This window comes from Macrobrachium nipponense, chromosome 8, assembly GCF_015104395.2.
Source record: "Macrobrachium nipponense isolate FS-2020 chromosome 8, ASM1510439v2, whole genome shotgun sequence".
Lineage (NCBI taxonomy): Eukaryota > Metazoa > Arthropoda > Malacostraca > Decapoda > Palaemonidae > Macrobrachium > Macrobrachium nipponense.
In genome coordinates, this window is record NC_087203.1 from 1712385 (window position 1) to 1734884 (window position 22500).

Consider the following 22500-nt stretch of genomic DNA (forward strand, 5'->3'; position numbering starts at 1 on the left):
TTAACCTAACACAAAACTGTGTGTTTTGTGTTATCTCCCCAGGAGGATGTTGTAAATTTATTTGTACATATACATTTTCTAACCTTTACGAAGTCACTGCTAAGAGCTACAAAGTAACTATACCCCATTTTCTTTAGTATAAGCTCTGCAGAAGAATTAATATTATATTTTGAATAACTTGATTAACTTTACTTAGCATTTAAAATATTTTGATAGATAGATTTAATAAATAGATTAACTGTCCCTTCAAATTATTTAAGAAAAATTATTTAATTGATTTGGGGAGTGATAAGAACCATTGACCATGACATAGGCCTTTTCAAGGGGTAGGCTTAGGTCGGGCGTGGGTTTTTTGGGCCTTGTTCAAACAGACGCGAGCGAGGGCGACAACTAGTCGGCGACTTCGCCCCTTTAAGTTTAATTTACATTGTGTAGGGTTTTAGAAATTAAATAACCCTTTAAATAATTGGTTTGTATGATCTCCTTTCCATTTGTACCTATCCTAAAAACCTCATCCTATTCGAATATCCTTATCTGCAACCAAAACTTTTAACAGCCTTCGTCACTGATCGGTCGACGGAAAATTCGGTAAGTGGAATTTCTTATCAACGTACCCATTTATTTCCACGAATGTGATTAGAGGTCGCTGGGTTTGCTGATTAAATATATAGGATTTGTTTTTTAGTTTACACGTGAATTAAGAGGTGTGTCCAAACTGGGTTAACTTGAAGGTAGGTCAAAATACTAATTTTCCACAAAGACTAGACCGCCATTATTGGACGGCTGATTTGAGCCAACGGACTTTTTGGTAGGAAGCGGTTTCGTCTTTTAACGTTTAACTTACGTATTTAACTTAACTTACTTATTCAAGACATGATACACTGTTTTCTTTACCTTGACTAAATTTGAAGCCCTTTTACATAGTTAGGCTATTGTAATATTGGAGTTTGTGAGAATTAATTAGGCATAGACTCAGATTGAATAATTTTACAAAGGCTTATATAATTATATGGGCGTAGTAATAAATTTAGTCGAAATTAGGTCTGTCTGTTTACTTAGCATTACTATTCGGGATTAGTTTACTTTAATTTTACTTAAACCGGGTCGGAACTTAATTGAATTCTGGGACCAAACTGAACTACCCTGGGAATTTTATGGCCTTGGTTTGATTTATTCATAGTCCTATTTAGATTAATTGCATTTACCTCAATTACTTTACCGGATTTAACTAGCCTACTTAAGCTTACCAAGCAAATTATTAATCCTTTGGATTTTCTGGCACAAGTCTGAAAACACGTTAGCTCACGGAAGAATTGTGTGCTTAACAGCCCGTTTTATACCATTTAACTAAATTACTACTAGAGAACACTCAGTGGAAGGAATTACCCTTGTAATTTTGTAGAGTATATTCCTTCGATCTTCCCACTGAGCGAAACAAATTTCCCACAGGTGGAGTCAATTTGGGGTCGGGGGTTGAAAAGATGGTTTTATTCCCGAAGAGTTACGTGACGTCACAGGGGTAGAAAAGTGGAGTCAATTTGGGGTCGGTGGTGGGGGGTTGAAATGATGGTTTTATTCCCGTAGAGTTACGCGACGTCACAGGGGGTAGGAAAGGTGAAGTCAATTTGGGGTTGGGGGTTGAAAGGATGGTTTTATTCCAGAAGAGTTATGTGACGTCACAGGAGGTAGAAAAGTGGAGTCAATTTGTGGTTGGGGGGATGGAATGGTGGTTTTATTCCCGAAGAGTTACGTGACGTCACGGGGGGTAGGAAAGGTGGAGTCAATTTGGGGTCGGGGGTTGAAAGGATGGTTTTATTCCTGAAGAGTTATGTGACGTCACAGGGGGTAGAACAGTGGAGTTAATTTGGGGTCGGTGGTGGTGGGTTGAAATGATGGTTTTATTCCCGTAGAGTTACGTGACGTCACAGGTGGCCACACCCCCACCCCTTTTAGACCTCATGGACTTGCATGAGCTCATCAATAATGTGGAGTCGATTTGGGGTTAAGGGTGGCCACACCCCCCAGAATAGTGGAGTCTATATGGGGTCAGGGTGACCATGCCCCTTTTGGGGGTTTGGGGGGTTGCCCCGCCCCTTTTTAGGCCTCACGTACTTACATGAGCTTATCAAGAGGGGGAGGGGGAGGTAGCCACGCCCCACCCCTTGGGGGGTTTTTTTTTTTTTTTTTTTTTTTTTTTTTTTTTTTTTTTTTTTTTTTTTTTTAGGGGGCGGGGGCCGGGGCTAGAAAAGTGGAGTCCATATGGGTCTTTTCCTCTATTACTAATGACCAAGTTTTGTAAAATATTTTGCATATAAATTAGATATTACACAATAAAGGAGAGTTTATGTAGTATGTAGTGAGATATGAAGAATCAGTGGGTGTTTCATTAGCAATTGAATATATTGATATGTTGAAGGTCAACTGTGGCTAGGAAATAAGTATATGTACAGGTATATATGGTGTTAGTCCTGAAGGAACACTAATGAGCAAAGCAAATCAGGTAGTTACTGCAACTGTAGGGAAGTTGTTTTGTAAACAATATTTTGCCTTCTGAATAAAGACTGAATTGTAACTATTTTGATTTAAACACCAGTATAACAGAATCCTATTTTTTTATAAGTGTTATTAAAATCATTGTTTACATAACAGCCACAATACTTATCACAGAACAGTTTTGACTGATATATGTCTGCATAAAAGTGTTTATATTATTTTCAAAGATAATTTTGTCAGTAACTAAATACTTGCCACCTTCACCCTATAATACTTTGATCAAAATGAATTTAGATAAATATTGCAATATACAAATACATAGGGGTACACTTTTTGCCCAGAAGACTATGAAAGAAATGTGTTATATTTATGTACATCACTGTTGTAGCTAAAGTTTGAAAATAAACTATACAATAATGTTTTATGCATGTAACTATAGTGCTGATAAAAGGAAAAGTAACAGGAACTTCTAACATTTCATTCAGTGGGTTCAATCAAGTGTCGAAGACCATTGAACAAACTGCCAATGGATTCTGTTTTTTCATTCTTTTGTGCATAAAACATAATTGTGTAGTTTATTTTCAAACTTTAGGTACAACAGGGTACATGGCAAAAAGTGTACCCTTATGTATCTGTATATTGCAATATTCATCTAAATTTTGATCAAAGTACTATAGGGTAATAGTGGCAAGTATTTAGTTAATGACAAAATTATTTTTGAATAATTGAACAATTTTATGCAGACATAAATTTGATACTGGTAATCATGCCAGTATCTGCACAATACAGTAAAGTGGTACTCCATAGTTGTTCCACTACTGTTCTAACTCATGCATTGAATTATTATGGATTGCCTGTATTAGCCCAAACTTCTTTCAATACAGTGCCATTAAGGGCCTGGCGTACAAACGGATAACGGATAGAAGTTGGACCATTGCTTTTGACCATTTGTGCCAATGTCCAAAAGTCTGGATTTCCAGTAATGGATCAATGTATGACCAATACTGTTTGTTGGGGTGATGTTTTGCTATTTTTATTTTTTGCAGGCTTTGAAGTTAATGATATTGAGTGTTAAGTCAGTGCTTCATGCTGTTTGTACTGAATATGTTACCAGTTTATTCTTGTTCAAAATAAGTTTCAAGTGGGGGTGTTAGAAAGTAAAACTTGTGTGAGAATATGAAATGTAGTTGTTGAAGTTCCCCCACTTGTTTACATTTTCTGTATCTGATAGAAGTTTGTTTTTGTTAAATAAACAACGGGTCTTCTGAAAGCAAGCCATCTTAAATGCATACTATCTATCATAGGCTACCCATTGTTAATGTTATTCAATTTCTGTTCATACTTATAGGATACTCTATGGGCAGGGTAAGTAAGAGGCACTATTCCCGTGTTGATGGCATAACAAAACTCGGTTTAGTACGTAGTATTACTGATATCAGTAACATGATACATACTTATCCTCCATCCCCCCCAAGCTACACATTGCTGCAAAACATAGGTATACTTAAAAGTCAAAATCAGAGACAATCAAAGAATATCACAAATAAGAAGAGGCAAAATGAAGGGGAGAAAATCAGTGAAGAATGGGTAATTGACGCAAAACACAATAATAGTTCCACAAACAGAATGCAATCTTTTTTCCACCTTCGTAGTCCTTCATCCAAGCAGGGCATTTAGTTGGCCTTGAACTATGCCTACCAAAGGGTGGGGGCCTGCCGTGGTCAGCATATACCTCCTGGTCCTAGGTACGTGGCACTATCCCAGATGGTTTTATAGTAGGGCACTGGCTCTTCGCTATTATGTATTTCAAGTGGCGGCGATTTCTCCTTGACATTGCCATTCCCATCTATTTTGATTAAATACTGTCTATATGGGAGTTTTTCCATTACCACCCCCAATTGATCCCACTTCTTACTGACTACATCCTGTACGAGGACTTGGTTGCCTACACGTATGGCAACTGCTGTGCACGTAGGTTAAATAATTCCTTCTCTTTCTGTGAAGTTTTGACCATAACTTTTTTCTCTCTCTCGTATTGTCGTCATCCAATGATTATCCATAAACAAGAATTCATTCACCATTGGGATAGAGTCCCGTAACTGCCTCCCCAATGTTAATTGCACAGGGGACTTGTCTATATCTCTTAGGGGAGTATTTCTGTATTGCATAAGGGCTTTTGCTGTGGCATCGGTGTCTAGGCTACCATCACCCCTAATGTTGTCCCTTATCATACGCTTAGCAGAGGCACAGCCGCCTCAGCACACCTATTCGATTGGGGGTATTGTGCTGATGAGATATCCAATAGCAACCCCCCCCCCCCCCACATCGATTATAAAAGTCTAACATCTCAGTACTCGCTAAGTTTGGTCCCCAATCAGTGGATATCTCCTCAGGGGTACCCCAACGGCAGAACAACCTCCACAATACAGGGATGATCTTTGATGATGTCGGGATTTTCTTCGACTTTTATTATTATTTTTTTTTATGATTCGTGCCCGGATGTTCTGGGCCGATGACAAGGCCTTGAGGAGGCGCGCACTCTAAAACTCTTAGGGTGAGATACAATAAAATTTGGTCAACAAAACAGTTTTATTACGAAAAATAAACATTTAAATACATTAACAGTACACCGAAACTAAAGTTCCTAGCAGAATTCCACAGTACACGCAGTTTCTTACTGCACTCACAAGAATGTGCACGTTTCGTAACTTATCGCTCTTACTGTCAGGATCTGCTAACGTGACTCCCTTCCCTACTAGGTGTTGTCTTATTCTTACATAACCTGCGTTATGAATCGGGACGTCTACGTTCTCGTGAACAACTAGTTTCATTCGAACAATTCTATTACCCATCTCTACCCGGCAACTCACTACGTCATACTGGCCACTGATTTCTGCTGAACCAAAGGGAGCAATGTTTAATGCCACTTTGCCTACCACTGGCAGGCCTAACTGCTTTGCAGTTTTAGCAGAGATAAAACTTCGTTGACTCCCAGTGTCCAAAAACAAGCGAACCCGTTTACTCCCCTGCTTGTGATGGATCTCGGCCATGGCCGTTGGCAAAATCGTACAGGGAAGATCTACACTAGACGTTTGGGTTACTTTAGCGCTCTTACACGGTTGTGATTCTACTTTCTCTTTGGGCGGACGGGGGTTTCTATCGTGCATTTACTACAGGTCGGGAGGTTGTAGCTTGACTGTTACTTACTAAACTGGGATTACTTCGGGACGAAGTGGAGGGAACAGAATGTGCTTTTCTAAAGCTGCTATTATCACAAATGGAAGTATTATGATTATTTCCACAACTTTTACATGAATTGGGGTTAGTGCATCTATCACTACGGTGACCTGACTGAAGGCAAGTAAAACACAGGCCCTTCCTTAGTAGAATGTGGCGTCTGGCAGCCACGTCACTTACTCGGTGGCATCCGTGAGGCGGGTGCCGTTCATTGCAATAGGGACAAGAATTATTCTGCATAGGTTTCGTTTTGGGTCTAACGCTAACATCGTTTTTCTTAGCAGATTCTAATTTCTCGCCTCGCTGTAACACGTCATCTTCCAACATGCGAATTATGAAGTCTATAGCTTAAAAAAATTCTTCTAAATTATAGTCACATTTTCTGAGGTGTTCGACCACCTTTCGATAGAGCTTACCTTCTGACAACTTCTGATTGATAAGGCTCATGACCATGCCATGGCCTATATCATTAGTACTGAGCCTCTTGATTTGCTCAATGATCACTGTTAACTCAAACCTGAACTTCTTCAGCTCTACGGGGTTCAACGAGGGTACGAATATGTTGGAAAGTTTTCGATGCAAGATCACGAGCGTTTGGTGTACATTACCATATTGCTTATCCAAGAGATCTAACGCTACCTGGTAATTCGCGGCGGTTACACTTAGGGATTTAACGATCCTAAGCAGATCCCTGCCCAGAGTCCCTAACAAGTAAGTAAATTTGGACACGTCGTCCAAATCTGCCCTTTGATCCACGTGGATCGTGAACAATTCTCTGTAAGAAGCATATTCCTGCACTTCCCCTTCAAAAGTGGGGAGAGGCAGCGGTTTCAATTTGGGGAGGGAAACATTCCCTGTCTGAGTGACTTTCAGTTTATCGATTCAATTCAACAAAAGGGTAGAAGCTCACACAGCTTCTGCTAAGGTTTGCCTGATTCTGGCATCTAAGTTAGATTCTAACTTTAAGACTTGACATTTGTACAGCTCTCGAAGCTGACCTTCTTCCTGTCTCAACTGCGTGACCAAATTTTGGTACACGCTCTCAGAATACGTTTCTACTAACGCATGCTGTGATTTGGCGAGTAAGTCCGCGGTGAGACTCAGCGAGGCCTCGAAGTGAACAATCATAGCCACTGCCATTTTGTATTATGTACTCCACTTCTTAGGGGGGGTTTATGCAAACTAGGAAATGAGGATTTTTCTTACGTTAGGAAGACGGGGTGCAAAGACTAGTGGCACGTGGGGCTAATTGCACATCGGAACAAGCTGAGCCTAGTTATTTTGTCTGTCTCTCTCTCTCCTGATTAATCTCATTAAACGATTGAGGAATGCGTTACGGATTTCTGAATCAAAATGGACTCCGTCCCTTTGTTTGCCTTCGCGGTAGGCACGAGAGTTCATAGGCAAGTGTCGGACTCCGTACCGACTTCTTTTGTAGCAGTATTTGGAGATTCTCGCATTAAAGTTCTTTACTTTTTTTACATATTCAACGGAATTATAGCAAAAAACGATATCAGGGGAGATACTCTCTGATCTCTGCGTCGCAGATAGCAATTATTTCACAAATTTTCCTCAAGCGTTCAATAAGAGTACGTAAATTATCCCAAACGGTTTTGGGGTGATCGATTGCTAGGTCGTTTCCTCCTACATACAACACGACCAACTCATACCGTCTCTGCCAGAATGATAGACTACTATCTAAAAATTGACTGACCAGACCTCCTGGCCTTCTATAGATCTCAATCTGGTTATCTGAACACTGTGGCAGATTCGGTGGGAGGTGACTGTGTCCTATCAGGGCTACCCTAAAGACCATACTTTATTGAAATTTCCCTTCAAGCTCTAGAGCGCACTTGTCATCCGGTTCGAAGGACCAAATGTCGGGATTTTCTTCGACTTTTATTATTTTTTTTTTTTTATGATTCGTGCCCGGATGTTCTGGGCCGATGACAAGGCCTTGAGGAGGCGCGCACTCTAAAACTCTTAGGGTGAGATACAATAAAATTTGGTCAACAAAACAGTTTTATTACGAAAAATAAACATTTAAATACATTAACAGTACACCGAAACTTAAGTTCCTAGCAGAATTCTGCAGTACACGCAGTTTCTTACTGCTCTCACCAATTTAATTCAAATAACCTGAAAATTCTCATGGCCTTTTTATGTGGTAGCACATAGGGTCTTTGATGTCACGTGCTTGTAAAGCACTAAGTCCACAACTGGACGAAAAATCTGCACAATACGAGACCCATTGACTCAATATCACAAACAAATAACATTCTTGCACTGGCAGCTTTCGTTTGCTGCATAAATCGAGTCCCTCATCGCAGGGATGGCACGTATATACGTGGATAAAGTTAACTTACTGTTACGACGGAATTCGACCTAGCATGGCGATGGCTGGGAGTCGGAGAATTGAGAGACACACAAATTTCACGGTACTTACACGGTTCAAGGTCTGGGCAGGAATGAAGCGTCGCTTCGCCCTTCTTCAAAAGAAACTTACGCTTTCCCGCGTGAACTACAGAATCCTTGTAATTCAGGCGGGAATCATCGTTTATTTCGACATTACGGATATCACTAAATCTATTTTACTCTTGAATGTGAAATATGACAATTACGTTATCATTTAAGATCAAGGAATTGACTTAAAGTTCTGGCTGAAGGCCGTAATCTGCAAATTCTTGAATGGCTACGGAGTCCTTGGCTCCAAATTTCTACATAGATAATTTATCTCGTACTAGTGATTAGCAAATTAGATTTATTAATGAAAATTCATAACGTCTTCTTTACTATAAGACGCGCTCCTTCCCCGCCATGCATTTAGGAATTGCGTCTTAAACTGTATTGTATTGGACAGCTTTCTGTTCAATGAATCGCCCGCGAGATCCCTCAGTCTTGCCCCAATTTAACGCAACACTTGTGAAGTTAAATGGCGGGGATTTCGAATGATCAGTTCGAAATTCACGACAGATGAAGTCACACCATTGCCAAAGTGTCACAATTCCAGCTACCCAGTTAATCTGCCTGTATATACTAAACAGCATTTATTATCTAACTGAAAGAAATCTGCTACGGTTTTCTGAAATGGATACACTGGCGGTTGGGTGGGAATGAATGGTTCTTAATGTCGGGATGGGGAATTCTCATTGCACATCGTACATTTAGACCTCTAAAACATTATAGCTGCCTCCATCCCCGGCCAATACACCGACTGCCGTGCCCTACCGGCCCCTACGCAACATTGAGACCGCGCCTTGGTGGCCTGAGTGTAGGATACGTGCCACGGTTTCCCTCAGAGCTTGCAGCACTACCAAACGTATGACCCCTTATCAAAAGCTTAAATGACCAGTACATTGATATAGCTAAGCTGTTCCCTTACCTGAAAATACGATTTTAATGCAGGCTCAACCATATTCCTACTTTCTGGCCAGTTGTCGTCTCTTACCCTTTCAATAACAACTGATAATCATCATCTTTGCTAGCAATTTTCTCAACATCTTCACTGTCGATTACTATGACGTCACTAGCCACATCATGAAATGACACGATCATTGCAGCAGAAGTTATCCTGCATACCACTTCTGCTTCCTGCATATATATTTTGTTAGGTGATGCCTTTAGACTTGGGTACCTTGACAAGGTATCAGCTGCAGTATTTCTTTTACCAGCCACGTACTTGACTGAGTATTTATACTGAAGGGTTTTTTCTTTTAAGCGGAACAGTCTCGAATTCTCAATGTGCTTCAACTCCCGATGGCCAAACAACTTCACCAATGGGTGATGGTCTGTTACTAGAAGTAGGTTAGGGCAGCCCAGCAAAAAGAGAAAAGCTTTTTTAGACACCAGACCACAAATGCCGCCTCCTCCTGTATAGGGGTGTAGTTTAATTCCTCTTTTGAAAGGTGCCTGCTGCCACACAGGGCTAGCTTCCAACCCCCCTGACAACAGAAAGGTACATTATTACATATGCAAGAACAATATTGCTGTAATACAACAAAGCCCATCCCCTCTTTACTCTAGTCAGTCATAACAATGGTTGGTCTTGTCTTATCATAATAAATCAGACTCTCAGATATTAATCTACACAACTCATCTTTAGCATATTCAAATTTAGACATCAAAATTTCATCCCAGTATACTTTTTTACTGGCCCCCTTTTTCAGCAGGCATTGGGAACTGTATAGCAGCCAGTTTATCCTCCGAAGGCAGATATTTATCCCACCCAGCATTATAGCCCACAAAATTCACGGCCTTCTGACAAAACTGGAATTTGTGTGGGTTCAGAGTTACACCATTCCTCTCACATGCTGACAACAAATTAAAAGTATGCCAAAAAGCTTCCTATGCTAGAATCATGCAACAGTATATCATCAATACAATTAAATCTCCTCGGTATATCCGCAATTACATCATCAAATCTTTAGGTGTATGCGTCCGGGGGACCGCAGTGCCCCATGGGTGTGCAACAATACTGATACCTCCCCCGAGGGGTTATGAAAGTCATAAGCTTTTGACTTTCTTCGTCCAACACTACCAGATGGAATCCCTGGTGTGCATCAACTGTATTCTTAAAAGTATACACCGGGACACTTGACACCATATCAAACAGTGCAAACGTATGATGCGTTTCCCTTTTACAGCTTGCATTGAGTTTTTGAAAATCAACAGTCCTCCTCAGAGTGCCATCCCTTTTGCCTACCACCACCATGCGGGCACACCACTCATTTACCTCCCTTGTAAGCACAGGTTGCAAGATACCTGCTAAAATATCCTCACCTATCTGCTTCTTGACCTCTTTCTCCCAATGTTCAGGGACTGATTAGTGTATGGTAAGCGTGCGGCACCGCACCTGGCAACAGATGTATGTGGTGTAGTTTGCCACCCATTATGGGAAAGGGTCTTCTATTCACACTGAATGTTGTAGCCACTGCTTGAATAAGGGGACACTCTCCTCCGTAGGAGAGTATGGCAGCTCATTGGGTCTCTCATTAACCCCCCGATGCCAAAAGCTTCATTCCCATGAATATTAAAAACTGTGTGATGCAGGAAATTAGGATCCACCAATCCTAATGATTTACATGCACTTAACGACGGAAATAGCTAATGTGTCCCATTGACAAAATACATCACTCACTTGACACACTGCCACACTTAATGTTAACCTGACAATATCCTATTACACTCATTAGACTTCCTGCTGCATGTTGTAGCTTTACTTGTGCTTTATTTAGATTTTTTACATCAATTCCCAGGTCCCGTGCCTGGACTGACCCAGCAATGCATACCTTAGCCCCAGTATCTGCTACAGCCTCTAATTTGCAACTTTTATTACTTTTAACACGAGACTGTAACATCCATGGTCGTTTGCATGCATGACACAGCACCAACACTTAATGCCTCTCAATCAGACCCACCATCCACTTTAATCATTCTGTAGAGTGTTCCGCGGCCTTTCCGCCGATGTATAACTCATGTAATTTCACTATTTGTATATCTTATTATCTTTAAATGTATGTCTCCGAGAAAACACAAATCCTTAAATCCTTCTGGCTCAACCTGATATTTGAACTCAAATTTGAACTCAAAATCAAATTTGAACTCAAATTTGAACTCGCCATCAAATCTGAATTCAAATTTCTCTGTTCAGGTAGGATACTACATATCCGTCCGCAGCCTCCTTTATAGCCTGTGTTTACCTGTAATAAATGATCAGTGTCCAGCTACCTGTCTTACTCTCTGGTCCTCACAACTGATGACCTCCCCGAGTCGGTGACACAGCAGTTTAGGCCCTGGCCTTTAACAGACTAATTACGGCCACACACCTTTAGAGAACCTTTAGTGAATTTAATACGGCACCGCAGTTTAGGTCTCTGAAAGCTCCATTCCAAGGACGACACCAGTGCCATTAACAGACCCATCATGGCACGGCTTCCAAGGATGTTTTGGTGTTTTTCGAGGATGGGTAGCTGGGTGCTGGTCAGCCAACACATAATCAGACGGCGGTCCAGAAACATCCATAGAATATCACGGCCTCCTTTGCCTCAACCAGGGGACACCAGATATTTTCTCAACCCGCTGAACCTGCAAGCCTCCTCAGTTCTTCCCCTGGCGCCATTGCCGCACCAGCGATTCCTCAGGCAACACTGCTGTTGCACCCAGGGTCCTGCTTTACCCACCCAACGTCACTGCCGCACATGTGGGCCTGCTCGGCTCCCCCGACATCCCCACCTGTGGGCCTCCTCTGCTTGCCGACGCCACTACCTATGGGCTTCCTTGACCTGCTGACACTGCCTCACCTGTGGTTCCGCCCTGCCTGCCAGACGTTGCTGCCATGATGGGGGTCCTAACGGCCCATCCCATGCTGCCACCACACACAATGCATCTCCCTCTGCAGTCTTGGTCGCCCGCAGTTGACAGTGGAACCCCCCAGGCAACTGCCATGGGAGGCATCCTGTTAGCCAGCAACGCCGAAGAACTCGGCATTCGATAATGCCCCACAACAAGTGTCACAAGGACACGGGGTCGCCTCCTGCCTCCTTCCTTTAACCATTCTATAGAGTGTTTGGCGGCCTTTCTGCCGATGTATAACTCATATAATTTCACTATTTGTATATTTTACTATCTTTAAATGTATGTCTCCGAGAAGACACAGATCCTTCTGGCCCAGACACCCAGTTTCTCTCTGTTCAGGTAGGATACTACATATCTGTCCGCAACCTCCTTTATAGCCTGTGTTTACCTGTAATAAATCATCAGTACCCAGCTACCTGTCTTACTCTCTCGTCCTCACACCAGGTATGTAATCTCCTTGTTGCTAAGTTTACCTTTATTGGTTGACTTAGGAATAATTCCTTATTGTTGCAATTCTTACTTTAATTAGTCGATTTTGCAACATGATTCCATGCTATTGATTATTGCTTGAATTGCTTACATAACTGCCCACACTGATTTTTGTTTCGCTAGTTGCGTTGATGTACATGCTTCCGTTGATTGTTACCTGTGTTGCTTTGTTGAGACTGGCATGAGCTAGACTCAATTGTAGCGCTGCGAACAAGCCTAGACCACAGATGAGAAGACCCATTCGTCCTGCCTCACCTGTCTAGACCTCCCCTTTAATCTGAGTTCCCTCACTTCCCAAGGCATGGAGGATGCTGTGAAAAAATTATTGCAACATTTTTTCTCGACTTTATTCCAACGTGTTCAAAGCACGAAATATGGGCGAAGAATGCAGATGGCAAGAAAGATGGTTTCTCCAATGATTGGCTTGTTTTGTGTGTGTTTTTGGATTAGTAATTGAGCCAAGTCATGGGGATTTGTTCTGCATTCCATATTGATATGTAAATTGTACTGGGGTTGCCACAATAATGCCAAATTAGTAAAAGCATACACTGAGAAAAAGCCTAACTAGTGACCCAGATAGCGTCCCCACGATAGAGGGACATCACTTTTCTTCCAGAGATTGGTAGAGGTAAGACGTGTTTTGGTTGTGCTCTCGTTTCGCTGGCGTATCATTGCCCCCTTGGTCTTTGTGAGTAATAATGATAGTGTGTCTAAGATGTTAAGTTTAGCTAGGGAAAGGTGGTGTGTGTGGGAAAGTATGTTTTCTTAGTGTTCCCCAATTTGTGTCATTTATGTATATGTTAAGCTGTTTTTGTGAACTTGAGACTAGGCCAGTGTTCCCTTAAGGACCACGTGGCCGGTTGTATTGAAAGGGGACAGCCTGTTGAGTAAATGGGACATATTGATTTCATTAATGAGTAAGGGTAGATCATGAGATTTTCTATACTTAATTTTTGTAATAAAATTTTTTTTTAATTTTGCTTCCATTTTCATTAGTCCTGTGAGTTGGTGATTGAAGTCTGTGCTAAAGGCTAGGCTATCTTGCCAATACTATCTGGCAAACCAGTTATCCCTGTTGCAAGGGAATAATTTGCAACACCAGACATTTTGTATAACATAAATATTTTTACACAGAGCCCTTTGTCTGGGTGTCTCTGAACACCAAACAAATTCAACCAAAATCAACCTTGGGGAAACCTGTTTTTTAGGCGAAAACCATAATGGCCAATAAATTTACCTGAAAGATAAATGCTATTCACTGACCAGCACCAAGTATGAGAATTCAAGCTCAATAACTGGTAAACATGTTTGAGAGGAGTTATTTTAAGAACATAACGACCTTAAACTCAATTTCCAACATGGCTGCCACTTTTTAAACATGGCCACTATCAGGAAGAATCTACATACAATATATATATATATATATATATATATATAGATATATATATATATATATATATATATATATATATATATATGTGTGTGTGTGTGTGTGTGTGTGTGTGTGTGTTTATAATACCCCCTCTAATCTTTATGACGAGTAAATATAAGGATTCGAGTACCCCTGGACCTTTTGATGCTTTGGCGTAGATGACGACCTTGGACAAGGCCTTGGACCACCTCCAGGAAATCTCGATTAATCAAGAGCACAATAGTAGCTCTACAAAACATTGTGTTGGAAAGTTATCTAATGTGAAAAATTTGCGAGTGCTTCAAGTCATGGACATACCAGTGCAGTGCGACTATGCCACTATTTTGACAACTTTCTATTCCTTTGGAACTATAATTGAAATAAGGATGAATTTCCTTGAAGTCATATCAAAATGGGAAGCATGGATTACTTTTGATAAATATTAATATGCCATAAAGGCTAGTTGTAATATCAATACAGTTCAAATAAATCAGTGTGTTATAGCTTTGACAGATAAAGTACCCCAAAATTTGGATAGATATGTTCCATCTGAATGGATTCAAGATAAACGTTAGAAAACAGGGTAATAATCCATCCAGAACTCCCAAACTCCTATGTGGCTAGTTGCTACAGCGAAGGAGGAAACTTACAATTATTATAAGTTCTGCATGTAGTACCTCCAGAAAAAGGTGGGGGGGAATAAAGAGTGGAGATATTTGGAAAACGTACAGTGCTAATTTATGCTAAATCAAAAACACAAGCAGAAATGCTATCTGCAATGAGTCCTTCTGGGTATGAAATGATTAAAGAAATCAGACCCCACCTGAATTTTAGTTATGGCCGAGGTGTCATTTTTGACAAAGATTTATATGAGTTCACAGAAAGTGAGATCCTTGAAATGAGCCCATTGACAGTGTGGAAAGTAAAAAAGACACCCATTGCTAATATGATAATTTTGACCTTTGAAGACCCTAACGTTCCATCCCATGTAATTTTTGAAAATGAAAGAGTGCGAGTAAGAACCTTCCTCCTGAAACCTATTCACTGTTTCAAGTTTGGTCATTCATCAAAAGTATGTAGGAACGCAACACTTTGCATAAATTTCTCTGCCCCTGACCATGGTATTTGTTCTGAAACACCAAATTGTTGTAATTGTCAGCCGAATATAAGGCTAATGATAAAAATTGTGAAGCATATAAATATGAACTGTCAGCAGTAAATAAGGGTAATGCTGAATACAGTAGCAAAGGATATGCCAAACAACAATTGGGCCAATCAAAGAGCTATGCAAGAGTTCTAAACCCACAACCTCTTACTACCACAAGGGGTCCAGTGGGAGCACCTCCTGCAGTAGGTGTATCAACTCCTGTGCTAGAGGCCCGGGTATCTAGGTTGGGTGCTCAGTCACTGGAAGCAAGAGCACACAGCACCAAAGCAGGCAAGCTGCCTGAGGTTGGAAAAGTCTCTCCTCCAGATGAAGAGGCTCTCCCATCATCTCTTCCATCTCCTACTTTTAAAGTAGTAAATCTATCAGAGGCAGAATCTCTGCCTGATCTAATGGAATCTTAATAGTTAAGGAACCGCAAAAGTGGAAGGCACCTTTCAGTCTCTCCCCCATGTACTCCAAATAAGTATGCTTCGATATGTAACATGTATAGTGTACTTTCCTCAAGTGAAGCAAGTACGTCAATGGAACACAACCACCAAGGTAAAGAGGTGGCACAGATTACAATGGTAGATGTTCATCCTCCTAAAGAAAATCAAACATTTCCAGACCACCCAAAGAGGAAAAAAGAAAGGCTTCCAAATCGGATTCGTAGTGGCTTTATTCAACATCCTACAATGGAACAGTAAAGGATTGCGTTCTCGTGCTGGAAATCTAAAGGTCCTCCTGAGAGAAACTAATTCTGGCGTAAATTGCCTGCAGGAAACTCAATTAGGTCCAGAGAAGTTCACCTCTCCAGTGGGTGATCGAGCAAATGGAGGAGCAGCTATTATTGTGAACAAATCACTGGAATGCTCGCTGGTAGCCCTCAGTACAAATTTACAGGTTGTTGCTCTTAAGATCACATTAGACAAGCAGATTACTGTGTGTTCCATCTACCTGCCTCCTAGATCAAACTTCACAAACGCTGATATCCAATCACTAATTGATCAACTGCCACAACCATTTTCTATTCTTGGTGATTCAAATGCCCATAATCCGTTATGGGGAGGACATACTTCAGATAATGAAGGTAAAATTATATAAGACATTATTAATAATAATGATATTGTGCTTTTAAATGATGGTACTATGACTTACCATAATATATATTTTAATTCTTACTCTGCTATTGATCTAAGTATATGTTCCTCTGCAATAGCTTTAGATTTTATTTGGTCAGTAAATGAATTTTTAAATGGCAGTGATCACTATCCCATTCTTTTAAAGTTTACCAGAATGTCCCTACAGAAATGCCACAGAAATGGAAGCCATTGGAAGCTGATTGGGAGAAGTATATAAAAAGGAAATCCATCTAGATAAACCATTTGAATCTTTTAACAACCATATTAAAGCATATAGTCTTGGACAAACACTGTATTAGCCAGTGCAGAAGCCTCTATTCCAAAAACTACTGGTAAGCCAAAGAGACCAACAGTTCCATGGTGGGACAAAAAGTGTGCCACCTTAAGAAAATTACTTGAAGATGCTACAGAACTACAAATCAAGTGGCACTTCCACTGCTAAAACAATATATCAGCAAGCCATGGCAAAACAACGCCGATACTTTCGATGTGCCAAGAAAGACTCTTGGATTTATTACATAAATGGAATTAACTCTAAAACACCATTGAGGTTTGTATGGAAAAAGGTACGAAAACTTGCAGGGAAGTTTGTGCCACCCAAAACTCCCTCTTTGAGAGTAGGAAATAACCTCATTACAAACCCTTCCGATGTAGCTGAATCATTGGATCAATATTTCTCCAATATATCTAGCCATGAATTCCAAAGTATCAGGAACACTCAGGTCAATCTGAATCTATCTGGTGATAACCGGGAGGCATACAATGCAAGATTCTCTCTTCAAGAACTACATGAAGCACTCTCTTCAACAGATGACACTTCTGGTGAAGATACAATTTTAAATATAATGCTTAGGAAGGTACCTGAAGAGGCCAAACGCTACCTTCTTAAGATCATTAACAAACTTTGGGAGACTGGAGTTATGCCGAGATCATGGAAAATTTCCATAGTAATCCCAGTTCAAAAACCAAATATAGATCCCAACAAAGTGCAACTAACAAGCTGTGTTTGCAAGTTAATGGAAAAAATTATAAATTATTGCTTGGAATGGCACTTAGAATCAAATTAGCTTCTCCCTCCTTTCCAATCTCGACCCATTTATGAGACTCTCCAACTAAATTCAGCAGGATTTTGTCAATCAGTGTCAGACAATAGGGGTCTTCTTTGATTTAGAAAAAGCTTATGACGCTACTTTGCGTAATGGAATTCTTAAACAACTACAGAAAGTGGGTATTGAGGGCAACTTAATTCGGTTCATTCATTCCTTCTTATCCGAGAGTTTATAAAAGTGAGTAGGGAACTTTCTATCGTTCCCCTTTAAACAAGAGGAATGTGTTCCACAAGGAAGTGTTCTCAGTGTGACCCTCTTTGCTGTTGCCATAAATAGTATCTTGGACGAAGTTACAAGCCAAGTTCCAGCTTCATTGTTTGTGGATGATGTGGCCATTTATTGCACTGCCTACGGTGCTATATCTGCATGCCGATATAGCTATTGATTCTGTCTCCAAATGGGCCAGGCTAAATGGTTTTAAATTTTCAGCCATTAAGAGTGTTGCCATCCGCTTTTCAAGGAGTAGGCGTGAATAGGTTAAACCTAATTTAAAACTCGAGGGATCTATTTTACCATATGCTGCCCCCGATCGTAAAATTTTGGAATGACTTTTTACATCAGCCCTGTATTACTAAATATTGTAAGAAAAACCCATTTTCAACATTTAAGTGCTTCCTACACACATGGCCACGAGCCCTAAAAAAAAAAAAAAAAAAAAAAAAAAAAAAAAAAAATGCGTAAAGGCAACAGATGGCAGCATAAAATAAGATAAATGAGTCGTCCGTCATCTGCAAGGAAAAGTGAGATGTCCCGCCCACATGTCAGCTGACGAATTTATACAAAACTTTGGGTTCAGGAAACGAAGCTCCTTTCCTTTCAAGTAAATATATACATTTTGAGCTTCAGACGCTGTGCATAACAACACCTAGATATACCACGAATTTCTGTGAATCGAACAACTTTTGCATGAACAAAAAACGAGCAGAATTGACTACTGTTGCATTTTTTTTACCATTAAAACGTAGTACTTTCTTTGATTCGTTTTTATGGATTTTCAAAGAAAGCGAATATTTTTATTTTATGACAAACTATAGTAAAAAGGTATTTTGTATAAAAAAAATAAAACCAAACTAAATTATATAAATTAAGAAACTTGAAAGGCACCACACTTTATAGCTTTTAAGAACTCTTTCATAGCGTTTGGTGTGGCTGTGTAACCGACAGCCGGTTTCCAACTTTCTAAAGTGAACTTCTTGTTGCTCCGACAGCCTTTTTATGAGCATACGCTTGTATTTTGTCGGATCCGATAACAGAAAATTTAATCAGATTACGACCTATAAGGTAACAATACCGCCCCCATCCTCCTCCCCCCTCTGCCATCGCAAACCAGCCCGAAAAGAAAGCTAGGCACAGAGGTCTGGATAAACTGATCCTTATAACCTTCCCCACAACCTCCATAGCAAACAGTACCTTGTACACCAAAATTAGACCTAACACTGAAGTCGGTTTTTTTTTTTTTTTTTTTTTTTTTTTTTTTGCAGTTCGTTCACAAGTAAACATATTCTAGTCTCTTCAGTAAGTAGGACGTTTGAGCCTAAAAGCAGGCAAGTGCTAAGTAGGTAGGCCTATAAAAATAACTGTAAATAGTATGCCGACTCAGGGACGTCACCTAGTCTCTAAAATGGGACTTAACATTTCCAGCATCTGTGATATCGCTTCCTATAAAACTTGGAGGAAACGTTTTTTGGGGAGATGTGTGGGGGGGAACACCCCCGCCCCTCCATTGCAGAGGATGGATTTTTCCTTCAGTTGTGTCATTAATTTTGTTTCCGTTCGTAGTTTAAGCTTGGGATGTTGTGTTTGTTGAAATTGTGCTGCAGTTGATCTATCCTCGGCTGTAATCCTGGTTTGGACTAGGTTCGTATGTTCAGGCCTGAAGACTATAGGATTATACTAACCGTTTCCCGGCTATCATGGTTTTTTCATTCTCCATTTTAACCTTTGTTTTTCTCAGGCTCTCATGATGTTAGTGAGAGTATGCAGAATGAGGGGTCAGGGCAGGGCTGCAGTCATATTACTAGGTAGCATTTCTACTACAGTGGTCATTTGGGAGGGAATAACCTACCTAACCACCCCCAGGAACTCTCATAACCCGGCCCAGGAACTCGTATAACCCCTTAATGTTGTACTCTGCCTGTGAATTGGTTCACTAACTTATTTCAGTGCTTGCATGGTACATGAAGCATTGTGAATAACACAAATATAATTTTGTTAATTGTACTAGAAAATACGCCAATACAAAGAACAGAATTGACCGGTATACTATTCACTTTAACGAGTCAGATAAAATGGTTTACCATAAATGCAGTTTTTTCTTTGATTCGTTTTCACAGATTTTTAAAGAAAATGAATATTTTTTTATGGTAAGCCATAATAAAAAATGTTTTTGTATATAAAAAAATAAAACTTTAGAATTTAAGAACTCGTCAATAGCAACTCGATAACAAAAAATAACAAAAAAAAAAAAAAAAAAAAAAAAAGTTAATCAAATTGCGACTTATGAGGTAATAAACCAGCCCGAAAAGAGCCTTTATTAGGTTCACAGATCTGAATGAACTAATCCTTTATGATAATTATAACGGCCCCCCCACAACCGCCATCACAAACAGTACGGCAAAATTATGACCAGTAAACACATCTATTACGTTAGACATATCACTGAAGTCTGAAAGAAGGCCTTTTTTTTCCTTTTTTTTTTTTAATAGTTCATTTTGGTTGCTAAACATATTTTAGTCACTTCAGCAAGTAGTACGCTCCGTCTGAGTCGGTAGGTCTATGAAAATAACTATAAAAGTGGTTTTATTCAATTTTTACTGTTACTCATTTCCAGCATCTGTGATATAGCTACCTATAAAACTTGGAGGAAAAGTTTTGGGGGGACAATTGATAGGTCATGTTGTCTCCCCTAAAATAAAACGAACTGGATATTGGTACGGCTGTGAATTGCGCATGCGCGAACCCTTGTTTACGCCTCAGGCATATCAGTGACTGCAAGAAAATGACAACATCGCAACGTGAACCGTGTAATAATACATCAGTTTTCGCTGAAAAACAGATGTTTTCAGATTCCAACAAGCTGAAAAAGGCAACTGACGTTTACAAAGAGTCAAATTTCTATAAATTGTATATCCGTAGGTCTCGAACGATCGAGTCGGCCCTGAAAAGGGCTCCAAAGAAGAGATTCAAAGAAGATTTGAAGCTTAGTTAATAAGATAGTGCGCAGCAGCAGTCAGTAGTGCGTCCGATATGGGAAACATGCTGTTAATATAGACGTGATTTGGATGATTACTTACGATTGATTAGGCCGTTTACCAGAGGATCGACTTTGGTAGTTTTCCTTACTACCATGAATACAGGAGAGTACAATTTCTGTGGTCTTCTTTGAATCTCCTCTTCGGAGCTCTTTTCAGGGCAGATTAGATCGTTCGTGACCTACGGACATACAATTTCTGGAAGTTTGACTCTTCGTAGAAGTCTATTGCTTTTTTCAGCTCGTTGAAACCTGAAAACATCTGTTTTTCTGTGAAAAAACAAAATGATGTATTGTTACACGGTTCAGAGGAGATTCAAAGAAAATATGAAGTACACAGATAGATTAGTTTAGTTTTATTTTTCATGTGTATAGTCAAAATCTAAGTATGATTAAGTATTATTGTGATTTTTTATATTTTCATTTACTGTCAAAATGTTTTGGTGCTTTGGTGATGACAGTATGGTGCTTCACTTTGACATTTTGAATTGAACATGTTCAGCGAAACAATTCAGTTCGACTATTATTACTACTGTCGCGATCGTTCTAGTGCTGTAACCTATAGCTCTTAGCAAGCAGTGCACGGCAACTGCTGCATGATTAGAAAACTGCCGTACCTACAGCAAGTCAATAGCACAATACGGCACCACTGACAGAATCTGACGTACCTCTGCTACACTTATGTTATTTGGGATGCAGGCTTATTCGGACATAGCTGATTCCGATCAGATTCCAGACCTTAGTCTTGCTGATTCGGACCATTTACTAGGCTGATTTGGACAATTGTTTAGGCTAATTCGGACCATTTGATTGGCTGTTTCGGACCTTTGTTTTGGGTGATTCGGACCCATAAAACTAATTTTATATATAGCAATATATCAAGGAAACTTTTGATGAACTTTCAGGCAAGGTGGATGTCATTGGGTCAGTTAGAGAGTTTATAGATTATGTTGACCTAACGTTGTTGCAGAGTCAGGTGTGGAAGATGGAGAGCTGGCCAGTGTTTGGGAGCAGTATTAGGATAAACAACAATGTTGAGGGGTGGCATCATAAGCTGAACAAAAAAGCAAAAAAGGTAACCTCACAGCTTATTCACTTATATCTTTAATATACTTAGAGGCAAAGGAAATATCGAATCGGGTGAATTAAGCTTGTCAAAGAGGGCAAATTAAAGAGACATCAGAGAAAGCAGGTCAAGGAACTACAAGGGCGTGTCATGAAACTGGAGGAGGACTATATATGAAAGGAAAAGGAAAATAACAACTGGTCAGCTAATAGAGAAACGTGCACATATATACTATGCGCCAGTGTAAACCGAGGAGCTATTCATTTGAGCTTTATTTTTAGCTTTATTTTTACTTGAGAGTAATTTGTAACTGTACAAAATAAATGGTCCTAGAAACATGAGAGGAGTGGATTTCCATTGTTTTCCCAATATATTTTCATAATAGACTTTGGATTAATTATGGATTACAAACATTGAAACAATATTATAAAAACAAAGTCACATATGTAACATATGTAAATATATATATTTATATATTTACATATGGCACTGTGGAACTGCAGCACCCCCTATAGATTTCTATATATATATATGCACAAAATTATGAATATATACATGAATATGAGAAATTAGGTGTAGATTATCAATAATTCTTTATAAATTATTACAATTCTCTTGTTTTTGTAAAAAAAAAAAAAATTAATTGAAACAATATGAGGAACTACTGGTGCTCAGCAGTTCTTATTCTGCTAGTAGGGTGATAATATAGCCAGCTCGCACATAAGGTTGATGGACTGGGAGCACTGCCTGCGGGCTGCCCTCTCGAGAGTGTTAGCCTAGCTGTTGGAGGGCAAAGGTGTGA

At 39.9% G+C, this 22500-nt stretch overlaps 1 protein-coding gene across 1 annotated transcript; it reads left to right on the plus strand.

Moving 5' to 3' along the window:
- Positions 1-16674: 16674 nt before the first annotated feature.
- Positions 16675-17340, plus strand: LOC135223341 (uncharacterized). The gene has a single exon (XM_064261803.1). The coding sequence runs from the start codon at positions 16675-16677 to the stop codon at positions 17338-17340; it is 666 nt and encodes a 221-aa protein (XP_064117873.1).
- The last annotated feature ends 5160 nt before the right edge of the window (positions 17341-22500 follow it).